Here is a 12,680-nt window from a genome sequence, read left to right on the forward strand (position 1 = left end):
ATCACAGTTTAATTTCTTTAGCACTGCTGTGTGGCCTGGGAGCAGGAGGAGAGAAAGCATGATGAGGATGACTTGGGAATAACCATGGCAAAAACTGGGGAAAGTAGCGAAGCCTAGGATGTGGCCTTAACTGGCTGCCCTACCATGGTGAACTTGGAGTTGAGTGTGCCCATGAGGGGGCTTATAGACTAAATAATTTGGGAAGCAGTTAATGACAGCAGAGATGGTTAAGTTAGTGTGGACTGAGTGTGTTGAACAGTAAGGAGGTCGTGGCTGGAGGGGAGAGTTAACATCTCCTTAGTAGCACCTCTGCCTGCACGCCGTGGGCACCTCAGACTCTCCACTTGGTCCAAACTGAACTTATCTTCTTTTTTTCCTTCATCCAAACTTGTTCTCCTGTTTAGCATGGGTTAGGGTGAGCATAAGACATTCATGAACCCCCTGAGTTGTATATAAAGGTTTGTGTTTATGTGGTAAATGATGTATTTTTTCTAAGGAAAGGGTCCATATTATTCATCAGATTCTGAAACCGTGATGACCTGATTCACTAACCATTGATTCTCTCTTACTTCGACTGGGCCCCAGTTGTGTTAAAATCCTACTGCTCATTTTGCATTGATTCTCAGAGTAAACGCAGAGTATAAACTGGTGTGCAGTATAATTATTACGGGATTATTCATCATTACAGAAGTCCTTTTCAAACATACCTGTCATATCCCCCCTTTCTATAATACAAAAGTTTAAGAATTGCTATTTTATAGGGATGTAGATAATATAAAAGGGATTTCAGAGGAAATATGCAAAGATAAAGGTGAGGAGGATCAATGAGGAAAGATTAAGGAACTGTGATTTAATCTGGAGAATGGAAATAAATTTAAGCTACGTAAAGTATAAGAGAGAATTTGAAAGACTCTGGAAAGTGCTTAAAAGTTAATACTTATCTGTACCAAAGTCTGGAGGAGAGTAATAAGCACAGTATTCTTATTTAATTCTCTAACTACCTCACGAATTAAATTATCCCTTTGCTATTAGTAGAACATCCTTATCCAGAATAAGTTTGCACGGAATTTCCTTTAGTGTGCATTTATTTCTTTTATTTTTATCTAACTTATTTCCACATTATAAAATATTTAGGATTTTAATCTGGCTAAGAATTTTTCTCCAGCTCCTTTCTTCCCAGGAATCCTGTTGAAATGATACGTTATGCTTCTTTATTTTGCTCTTAGGCACCTCTTCCATTGGGGCACGTAAAGCGAATGCAAGAGGTGTACAACTTCAATGCCATTAACAATTCTGAAATACGATTCAGGTACATCATTTTAACTTGTCTCTGTGGAATAAAGCAGAAAGCTAGCTTAAAAGGTGGAGACAGGGAAAGCAGAGTGTAAGACATATCTGAGTCCTGAAAAATCCTTGTCAAATCATTTTTTGCATCTATATAAGTAATTATAGTGGTACTTAGGGAATAGTCGGAATGTCTGTAAGATGATAGTATTCATCTTTTTGTTAGAGTTTGTTCTGAACTTCTCTTGCCTTAAAAATTAGAATTAGGCAGTCAGTGGTAAATAAACATTCTTCCACAACTAACTGAAGTGACTCTTCAGTAGAAATCATGAGAAATCTTTGGTTCTCCTGTATGTTCATCGTTACAGTCTGGGGCTTAAACCAAAGTTTAATTCATTCAGAAATCACATTTACAAGGTACATAAGCACTTATAGAATCCAAACCTTTTAAAACTTATGGTCTTTTTCAAGAACAAACTCCTCTTCCTTCTATTCTCCAATTGTAAAATTGTGTACATAAGGATTTGAGATTCTGAGTAAAAATATCAACTGGTATGCAACATAATTATTATGGGATTATTCATCATTACAGAAGTCCTTTTCAAATGTACCTGTCATATCCTGCCCCTTCCTCCTCACTTCCTATCCCACCCCCCTGAAAAACCCGCCTTTCAGATGGTTACGGCTCTGCATTCAATCCAAGTGGGAGGACGCAATTCCTTTGGCTCTGAAAATGGCAACTGAACAAGGAAGAATGAAGTTTACACGACCCTTATTCAAGTAAGAACCGAATCAAACTCTGTGCTTTGAATTTATATAAGGAATGGGGAAGAAAAATATTAAATGAGCTGTGTTGTTGTTGTTGTTAAGTTTTTTATAAAATGTAATCTATGTGATAAATATTTTTAAACTTGTTAAAGCTTATAGATATAATTGTGGAATAGGAATTAATGCTTCTAAATATTTAAAATTTGGCATGGTTTTATTAGTTCTTTTAGAAGCATTATATAAAAAGTTAATAAAGCATGAATGATATCAGGGAGCCAGTCTTCCAGAATTCCCAAGCAAATTCCAACGATTATTTAGGAAAAAGACCAGTCTGCCTAATGGGTCTGAGTCTGTCTCTGAAATAGCACTATCCAACAGAACTTTCTGTGATGACAAAAATGTTCTATATTTACGCTGTCCCATGGGGTAGCCACTAGCCACTTGGGGCTATTGAGCACTTGAAATGCAGCTAGAATGACTAAGGAAATTAGTTTTTTTTATTTTATTTAATTTTACATAATTGGAAATTAAATAGCCATGTATGGCTAGTGGCTATTGCACTAGACAGCCCAGGTCTAAAGGCACTTTAGTTTTAATCTCACACTATGGATTTGTGGCTTTATTTTCTTGACTTTAGTCGCCCCCAAATATAGATGAAGGTTGCTACTACTGTGGACAATGCCCCTCTGAATGAACCGTCCGTCCCTCTAGTTAAGGCCACCCTTCTTCACTACCGAAGTACAATGCTGCAGCAAGTCCCTCCTCGTCTCTCATACCTGAAGCAGTACTTTTGTTAAATATGTGGCTACCACCCGTGCTCTCATTTAACCTGAGATGTTGACTGTTCTTTCTTTCAAAGGGATCTTGCTGCCTTTGACAAATCCCACAATCTAGCCATCTGTGCCTACCAGCAGCACAAAGCCAGTATGCATCCTGTGACGGCCATGCTGGTGGGGAAAGACTTAAAAGTGGATTAAGACGTGCCCATGGCTGACTTCAGAAAGGTTTCTTTCTTAAATTGAATTCATAAAGAAATATGACGCTTCAGCTCACATCATGATTGCAAATGTCTTTTTGGTTTTGGCATTTTATTGTTTTGTCAGTGATTTTGCTAAAATAAAGCTGAGCTACATTTTTTTTCAGTGGGATGTTCTTTGTAAAATAAATTTTAGCAACATTTAATCTTTTGATTTATAAATCGTGTCTTCCAAATGGTCTTCATATTAGTTTTCTCCCAGTTTAATCACAAAATACGTCAACATATTATTGCCTGGACGTTTTAAGTTCTTTCATTTGAATCTGCTGCAAACCAAAAAATTTAGCATGAGTAGGTTTTTGCTTTTTAAATAACCTTGAACACGTCAACATATTATTGCCTGGACGTTTTAAGTTCTTTCATTTGAATCTGCTACAAACCAAAAAATTCAGCATGAGTAGGTTTTTGCTTTTTAAATAACCTTGAACATGAACTGTCAGTTATATTTGCTGACCATTGGCCTGATGGACAGGATGAACTCCTTCACCAAAATGTATGCACTGTAACGGGAACACTCTGCTCCCTGCACCTGGATCCCCCATTGACCCCCTGGACTCATCTGGTCTGACCATCAAGGGTCAGATGGCCACCCTGAACTTAAGTACTTCTCATCAGTCCCTCAGGTATTCTCTTAAGAGCCTCTTCAGTCCGCCGAGTCTCCTCCTTCTCAGTGGCCAGCAAACAGTCTTCACCTACATAGAGCATACAGCATGCAGAAAGAAACATACTGAAAGCATAACAGCAACTTGACCAGATGAAAGAAGAGAGTAACTAGAAATAGGTAGGATCTAGTATTTCTAACTAGAGTAACTAGAAATACTCAATGATAGTATTACAGAGGTTCCCAGATTTTCTTAGTTCCCAGCACCTACTTAGTGTCTTGATATTTTTTTTCACAGCACCTTTTGTTCAAAAGAAATACCTAACTATTTCATTTATTAAGTAGTTAGGCTCAAACTTAATAATAATCATGTGGTGTCAAAAAAAAAGGCACTGGTTTTCCTCAACAATTTAAAATACCCCAAAGCACTCATGAGCGCCCCCTGGCATGTCAGCACACAGTTTGGGAGCCACAACTGTATTATCTAGGATTCTTTTTTTTGCAAGTAACAATAACCCAAATGACTGGAAGTCAGAAATGGAAGTGGAGGGTTATTTTAAGGACATGAGGGCAGGGAGGGGGGCATCAGATTCCAAGGGCAGAGAGAACGGGCCTGACACCTGGAATCTTAGAGTCATCAGTACTCTTGTGTCTCCTCTCTGCTTCTCTAGTCCAAAATGTACAGTCTGCCTACCCTCCAGCTTTACTAGTGCAAATAGTTCTCACCACATGGAGAGACTCTGGCCTAGCTTTGGGCCACCACTGGCCAATAAACTCCAGCTAACAGGAATAGTGTCTTATGAAGGTGGGTGAGGGTATGTCATCCTCAGTGCTAATACAATGCCTAAAATCCTAGACTAGATAGGAACAAACACCCAAAAGGTAGGTATCAAAGGGACACATTCCTGTTCATGCCTGGAATCCTGACACTTCTCTCTTGCTCACTCTCCCAAGCTGTTATCTCCTTTTGGACACTTACCTCCACTGCAGTGTTACTCTGTTTCGCAAGCCTCTTATCCCACTCGTCTTTCCTGTGAAGAATACCAGAGTTCAGCTCAAATTCCTGGTATCTGATCACTTAAAAACAAAAAAAAAAAAACACATTGCCATCAAGTGGATTCCGACTCATAGCGACCCTATAGGACAGAGTAAAACTGCCCCATAGAGCTTCCAAGGAACACCCGATGGATTTGAACTGCCGACCTTTCGGTTAGCAGCCATAGCACTTAACCACTGTGCCCCCAGGGTTTCCATCTAATCAATTAGGAAGTGATTAAAACCTGAAAACCAAACCTGTTGCTGCCAATGCACCGTGGACCCTACAGGACAAAGTAGAACAGCCCCACAGAGTTTCCAAGGAGTGGCTGGTAGATTCGAACTGCCGATCTTTTGGTTAGCAGCCATTGCTGTTAACCACTATGCCACCAGGATTTCTAGGAAGTGATTTGCTAAAGCCCAATCACTTCCTGAGTCTAATCACTGAGGAAGTGATTAGACTTTAGCAAATCCATGCCCCCAAATAATGCTTTTAAGTCTTCTCCTGCTCCGTAAGCACACCCAGTGTACACTAAGCTAGTGTCGTTTTTCAGTTACCACTGACTGGTAATACTGAAAGTGGATTCAGACAAGGAATGCTTGAAGCTTGGTGTGGAAGAAGGCAGGGGTCGCTAAAGACAAATTTATTCTACTTTCAGATTGACCTAGGGCTGGCTCAAAGGACTTTGCATTTATCCAGTTTAGCTAATGAGCAAATGTTGAGTGTCTTTATGCCAGGCTATATGTACTCATAACTACTGGATGAACAAAGATAAGTTATTTCTATATAGTACTATAAAAGAGATGTGCTAAAGCAGCCAGAAAATGGCCACTTAACACAAGGATTTAGGGAAGTCTCTGGATGGTGCAATTGGTTAACACGCTCAGCTGCTAACCAGAAGGATGAAAGTTCAAGTTCACCCAGAGGTGCCTCAGAAGAAAGTCCTGATGATCTAATTCCAAAAAACCAGCCATTAAAAACTCTGTGAAGCACAGTTCTACCCTGACCACCTGGGGTCACCATGAGTGGGACTCAGCCAGGTGCACAGGTAGGCTATATCTTTTTCACCGTCTCCGTGGCTGCTAATGGACACAATAGCTGCAAGTGGACCTAAAGTAAAGTACACGCTTTGGGGGAGATGACTGCCCACTAACAAGTCTTATCTTAGTGTGGGGTAAAGGAGGAGGGCTGTTCTCTGGCAACAGTACATCTAGCCCACTCTGAACGGGGCAATAAATGATGTCCATTGCTTACAGGGGAACTTTCCCTTTATTACCCCCTTTTACCTTTTGTTGCCCCTTCTACCTGCTCTCTGTACATGCTATCTGTCCCGTTAGTATTTAAACCCAGGAAAGAGGCACTTAGGTGTTTTCCTCCCAAGACCTGAACTGGGGCATGCTTGGATGTGATCTAACCCTGTGGACAGGAGCCTAAAACTTCAGAGAACTTAGTCTGATGATGATGCGTCCTGTTCTACTCATCGTATCCTGTTTATTCTGTAATCACTCCATTAGAAGTGTCTGGTCTGTACTCTGCTCCAAACACTCCTTCACTAAGAACTTGTGAATATAGTGACATTGCAAGGGTTTAGGGAATGCTTCCTTGAGAAGGTCTAAACTGAGTCTTTAGAAACACCTAGCCAAGCAAAGAAAGTTGGGAAGTGTGTTCCAGGCAGAAAAAGAATAACATCAAAGGTATAGACCTGTGGATTGTTTAGGTCATGAATTTGGACAGAGCCAGTGGAGACAGCTTGTCTCTGTTCCACAGCGTCTAAGGCCTGAGTTTGGAATCCTCAAATGGCTGGGAGTGACCGAAGTCAATGGGAGCTGGAATCAGCTGGAGTCTTCTTCACTCACATGTCTGGTATCTGGACTAGGGTGATTCAAAACTTGGGCTCGGCTGGGACTATTAACTAGAGTGCTCAGCATGGGGGTAGCTGGAAGTATGTGTCCAATACCAGAGAGTAAAGCCAATGAAGGCAGAGAATGTGTCTTATTTATTTCACACCCAGTACCTAGCATAGTGCATAGCATGTGACAGGTGTTCAAGAAAACGTGTCGAATGAGTGAATGAATGGAAAAGGGTAAAAAGGTGGTTCATGTCTAAGGACTTCAGTTTTCTCAGGGATGAAGGAGGTCAAATCTTCCTCTAAGAGGAGGTGGTTATTAAGAAGAGCCTTGAGGAGGTCCATGTTTGGGAAACTCACTGAGAGAGATGGATGAGTAAAAGGGCAGTACGAAAACCTACACGAGCACAGGACTTTCTGGAGCAGAGCCTTCCCCTTGGGGGAACAGAGATGGCAGAGTTGTGATAACCCAGGACCAGGTTTTACTCAGAATGTAGGCATAGGTTTAGGGTCATAAAGGAATTTCAAGCACAGAAAAAAGAGTGGCTCAAGTGAACAACTACAGGGACCAGCTTGCTAGGGAAGTAAATGAGGAAGCTGTTGGGAAATGGGGGGAAACAGGGACTGCTGAAGGTCAGGTCCAAAGGTGGAGATGACTGAAGTGGGTGGAGAGCTGGAAGACTAGAAGGTTGTGGTCAGAAGGTGTGGTATTGGAATTTAAGATGCCTCATGTCTATAAATTTCAGGTGATAACAAATTCCAGGGTGAAGCCAGGATGTGGGTGGCTGAAGTGCAAGTTCTAATAAGGCTCAACTAGGTGTAGTTCTTTTTTTTGTAGTTCTTTGTACACTTCTCCTGAAGTTGTCAGAAACTCTGGACATGAGTATGGGTGTGGGTGTTTTCTGTGAGCAACTGTGTCTTTATTCCTGACAGGGATTTTTCTATTGCAATAAATATCTAGACACTGGCTTACTAGCCAAGTGCTGCCTCATTAAAATAGTGCCCACATTTCTTTGTGATTCCTTTTGCTTGCTACTCAGAGTTCCTTAATACTGGTGGTAATGAATTGGCTGCAGGGAACCATTTCCTGTGTTGAAGAAGCTTAATTAGATTAGGGATATCCATGTGCCAAGATGAAAGAACATTTTTAAAGCAGAATATGCATATTAAAGTCCAAATCATAGTAACTACAAACACTTCTATTGCATTTCCAATGTGCCAGGTGTTGTTCTAGGGCTTTATATATATGAACTCAGTTAATTCTCCCAACCCAAACCAAAACCAAACCCACTGCCATCAAGTCAATTCGATTCTGACTCATAGTGACCCTGTGGGATAGAGTAGAACTGCCCCCATAGGGTTTCCAAAGGCATAAATCTTTATGGAAGCAGACGGTCACATCTTTCTCCCAAGAAGTGGTTGGTGGGTTCAGACTGCTGACCTTTTGGCCAGCAACTGAGCACTTAACCACTACACCACCAAATCCAAAAAACCCCTGCCATAGAGTCGATTCCTAGTCATAGTGACCCCACGGGTTTTCCAAGGCTGTAAATCTCTATGAAAGCAGACTGCCACGTCTTTCTCCTGTGGAGCTACTGGTGGTTTCCAACTACCAACCTTTCAGTTAGCAGTCAATCACTTTAACCACTGTGCCACCAGGGCTCCTTCAATATACCACCAAAAACCAAACCAAACCAAACCCAGTGCCGTCCAGTCGATTCCGACTCATAGAGACCCTATAGGGCAGAGTAGAACTGCCTCATAGAGTTTCCAAGGAGCACCTGGTGGATTCGAACTGCCGACCCTTTGGTTAGCAGCTGTAGCACTTAACCACTATGCCACCAGGGTTTCCCACTATACCACCAGGGCTCCCTAATTCTCCCAACAGCCCCTTGAAATAGGTACAGGCAGTCCCGGATTACAAACAAGTTCCATTCCTAAATCTGTCTTAAGTCGAATTTGTATGTAATTCTGGAACAGTTAGGTATGGTTTGTGTCCAACTTCAGTTAGTCAAATGCTTGTCTTAGTATATAGTATATAGTGTACTTTTCTAGGAAACCCTAGTGATGTAGTGATTAAGTGCTACAGCTGCTAACTAAAAGGTCGGCAGTTGAAATCCACCAGGCACTCCTTGGAAACTCTATAGGGCAGTTCTACTCTGTCCTGTAGGGTTGCTATGAGTCTGAATCAACTCAACAGCAACAGGTTTTCTCTTTTTTTGGTTTGGGTACCTTTCTATACATAAAAAACATCCAAGAAACACTTCCAGATACACTAAAACACCTTTAAGAGGATAATATGATAATAATAATGTTTTGGCATGTGTCACAAAGTAGCACCTATTTATTATGAGTCATTGTAGGTACCTCGAATTTTTAATATAATAGGCTTTACAGTGGATGGTTCATAACTATACGGGTTGTATGCCAGTCAGACATTCAAAACCTGGGGACTGCCTGTACAATTAGTAACTTCATTTTACAGATGAAGAAACTGAGGCCCAGAGAAGTTAAATAACTTTCCTAGAGGTCACATAGCTAGCAAATGGCAGAACCAGGATTCGACCCCAGATAGATACTGAAAATACTACAGTGAAGCAGTTAGCTCCTTTCCCTTTTGAAGAGGAAAGGGAGGCTAATAAGTAACTTGCCCAAGGCAGGGGGCCAATAGTGGAGCTGGGTGTCCCACCCATGTCTATCTGAGCTTTAACCTTCAAGCCATGGAGTTCATTTGTCCAGATGATGACCTTTAGTTGTGAAAATGATCTCTGGCCTCTGTAGTCTTCCGTTGTAGAAGAACCTTACCAGTGACAGGGAGTAGTTGCCCAACACATGTTTGTGGAATAAACGAATGAAGATTGCTACACTCCCTGGTGTCACAGTTGGCCAGGAGGGTGCATTTTACCCTTGAGTAACTCCAGATAAAAGACAGGAACATGGTGTTTACATCAGCTGCCCGTAATGGAGAACACAGGCAGAAACCTGGGGAGAGGAAGAAGTCTGGGACCCTGATAACAGCGGTCCAGTAGAGCTGCAACTCCTAGCAAGTCAGAGACCCCAGCCCTTTCTGCCTGCCCTTTCTGGATCGCAGGTGGACAGGCCGCTCATCTGCTTGCATCCCCCTCTCCTGCGCCTAGGTAGGCTGCAAAAAAACCCCAAAGGGACCCTCAAAAAATATTTGTCCAACACATGAATGAGTGAATGCGAGGGAGGGGGCGTGTTTTGAAAGTCCAGGTTTTCCATCCCCGCCTGACCACACCCCTGCAGCCACTCCTGGATAAAACTCTCCCTTCCCATCGACTGTCACCCACCGAAGGGCAGGCACAGAGCAGCCTGGTTAAGGCGGCCTAATTGGGCTGCTTGGGCCGCCGTGGCCGCGGCGAAAGGACCATGCCCAGATACACGGTACATGTGCGTGGGGAATGGCTGGCCGTGCCCTGCCAGGATGCTCAGCTCACCGTGGGCTGGCTGGGCCGGGAGGCCGTGCGGCGCTATGTCAGGAACAAGCCTGACAACGGCGGCTTCACCTCAGTGGACGCAGTTAGCTTCCTTGTGCGCCGGTGCAAGGGCCTGGGCCTGCTAGACAACGAGGACACGCTGGAGGTGGCCCTGGAGGACAATGAGTTCGTGGAAGTGGGTAAGTGGCCAGATGAATGCCTCCTGGTCTTACTTTGCCCTCAGGTCCCTAGGAGGGAGGTTCTATTCTCCCCTTCTGACTCTTCTAAGAACCTCACCAGACTAGAGGGCAGGAGCCAGAGGCATGAGATGTTCAGATTTAAAACAAAGTGAAGTTGGGGGAGGGGGCGTATATCTTCAACTTCACTGTGTCTCCACCCTGACACATGTCTGCCTGTTGCTCTCTTCCTGTGTAAAGATGTTAAGACCACTTTCAAGCACCTAATTTCGGTTTTCAAGCAGCCATAAAGCTGGTGCAATTGAATAGCCCCTTCTCGGTTTAACAAAACCACAACACACAATCCATTGACATCGAGTTGATTCCAACTCATAGCAACTCCGTAGGACAGAGTAGAACTGCCCCATAGGGTTTCCAAGGGGGGGCTGGTAAATTCCAACTGCTGACTTTTTGGTTAGCAGCCAAGCTGTAAACCATTGCACCGCCAGGGCTCCTTCTTGGTTTACAGTGACACCAGATGTGGCCCCATGTTGTCAGCTGTAACAGAGTCTCTCTTTCATTGTTTCAGTGATAGAAGGGGACGCAATGTCTCCAGACTTTATTCCATCTCAGCCAGAGGGAGTTTACCTGTATCCTTTCCCATGGGCTTTTTGGTCTGCTCTGTGGGTCACCCCTGTCAGATGATGGGGCCGGGGCTTTTCCATATTATTTTCCTTTACCTGGGCTTCAGATACAGCAAATACCGGGAACCTGAAACGGTAAGCTTCAAACCACTTTTTTTTTTGTTAAGAAAACTAAGTCAGATCTTTGCAGCCCTTACTTAAGGAGAGAGAGGGCCAGCAAGATAGATGAGTAAAGACCATGAATTGGGATAGGGTTTGATCCAGCTTCAATTTGGAGGGAAAGAGAGCTTGCAAAGGCGTTGTACTTTTGAGTTCCCGACTTTTCTTACCCAGCCTCCTCTTAAGCAAGCTGCCTTTTTAATGAGCACACTAAAGTTTCACCAACTGAAAAAAAAAGCCCAAACGCATTGCCATCCAGTTGATTCTAACTTTTGGCAACCTCAGTGATGAAATCTCTGAAGTGTCAAAATTTGGTTGTTTGGGGCTTCCCTATGCTTGTTCCAGAGTAACTAAGCTGTTCACTCATGGACATTCCCTTCTTTTGTTCAGTACATTGCCTTAGATGGGGACAGTCTGACCACAGAGGATCTGGTCAACTTGGGAAAGGGCCGCTACAAAATAAAGGTATAGGGGAAGAGGGGGAAGGGTGTCCCCTCTGGCCATTTTTGCCACACTAGAGAAGTCTAACATGCTCAGTTCTGAACATTTTCCTAGCTCACCCCAACTGCTGAAAAGAAGGTGCAGAAATCCAGAGAAGTCATAGATAGCATCGTCAAAGAAAACACTGGTATCTTTTTCTCTTTGTGTAATAAAATTCTCCTTATAGACTTAAAAAAAAAAATTGCTTGCATCTAATTTTCTAATGTCTGCTTTTTGTTCTAGTTGTTTACGGCATTACTACAGGTTTCGGAAAGTTTGCCAGAACAGTAATTCCTGTCAATAAGCTAGAGTAAGTTTGAGTTCACGCCTTTCCACCCTATCTTTGTGGGTTTTATCAACTAGGGAAATGATTAACATTTGAATTTCGGTTAAGGTATTTCTCACTCAATCTTCATAGCTCTGAAATTAGGATCACCCCAATTCACAGATGAGGAGGATGAGGCTTGGGTTAACTTGCACATAAGTTGGTATTGAAAACACAGACTTGATAGTTTCTTCCACTTCATCACACTGCCTGTTTCCATCCTTCTGAACTATTCTTTCCTCACTGCCCCAGCTGAGTGAACATTTTCACTGCAGGATAACTAAGAGGATTTTTTCCTTTCCCTTCCAGGGAGCTCCAGGTCAACTTAGTACGTTCACATTCTTCAGGTAATCCGTTCAAATTGTTGGGGTGCCTTCTGGCGCCAGAAGCTAACCAAGATCTTGTTTGATTAGATGAATAAACTGCAGTGCAGTGTGATTCATCCTATAAAAGCCCCAAGGAAGGTCTAGTGCATTTCAAGGACTCGCTGCCAAATTCTGGTGCAAGGGTGGAAGGGAAGCAGAAAGCATCGCACAAGACCACCTTTCAGCTGATTCTCAGAAGAAGGAATGAAGGGGGGTGGGTGGGCCAGGAGTACATGTAACATCATGCTGAGAGAATGATGCATTTAGGGAACCAAATTCATGGCTGGAACATAGGGAATGAGCTGGGAGGGGCAAGATGAGATAAGAAAGCCTGTCAAAAATCAGTTCCCATCAAATTGTGAAGGAGCTTGTGCTGAGGAATTTGGACATTTGGGATGGTGGGGCCCCACTGAAGTGTTCCAAAAAGGGAATTGAGAAGGTGAAACCGGGGTTTTACAACTGACTGGAAGATGGAGCCTTAAGAAGTGAGACAGGCAGGAGGGAGAACTACCTGGGTGAAGAG

General features: G+C 43.0%; 2 protein-coding genes across 2 annotated transcripts in view; both read left to right on the top strand.

Annotated features, from left to right (window-relative positions):
• LTA4H (leukotriene A4 hydrolase) overlaps positions 1-3,194 on the top strand; it is a 41,666-nt gene extending 38,472 nt beyond the window's left edge. The window contains exons 17-19 of the mRNA XM_064283711.1: positions 1,227-1,309; positions 1,960-2,064; positions 2,912-3,194. Coding sequence (XP_064139781.1) covers positions 1,227-1,309; positions 1,960-2,064; positions 2,912-3,029 — 306 coding nt within the window. The 3' untranslated portion in view covers positions 3,030-3,194. The remainder of the gene's footprint in view (positions 1-1,226; positions 1,310-1,959; positions 2,065-2,911) is intronic.
• A 113-nt stretch (positions 3,195-3,307) lies between these two features.
• The window catches only part of HAL (histidine ammonia-lyase), a 41,023-nt gene continuing 31,650 nt past the window's right edge, over positions 3,308-12,680 (top strand). The window contains exons 1-7 of the mRNA XM_003405270.4: positions 3,308-10,208; positions 10,774-10,834; positions 10,936-10,963; positions 11,378-11,452; positions 11,543-11,615; positions 11,711-11,777; positions 12,102-12,139. Of these exons, the coding sequence (XP_003405318.1) occupies positions 9,962-10,208; positions 10,774-10,834; positions 10,936-10,963; positions 11,378-11,452; positions 11,543-11,615; positions 11,711-11,777; positions 12,102-12,139 (589 nt within the window). The 5' untranslated portion in view covers positions 3,308-9,961. The remainder of the gene's footprint in view (positions 10,209-10,773; positions 10,835-10,935; positions 10,964-11,377; positions 11,453-11,542; positions 11,616-11,710; positions 11,778-12,101; positions 12,140-12,680) is intronic.

Source organism: Loxodonta africana, chromosome 4, assembly GCF_030014295.1.
Source record: "Loxodonta africana isolate mLoxAfr1 chromosome 4, mLoxAfr1.hap2, whole genome shotgun sequence".
NCBI classification, from domain to species: domain Eukaryota; kingdom Metazoa; phylum Chordata; class Mammalia; order Proboscidea; family Elephantidae; genus Loxodonta; species Loxodonta africana.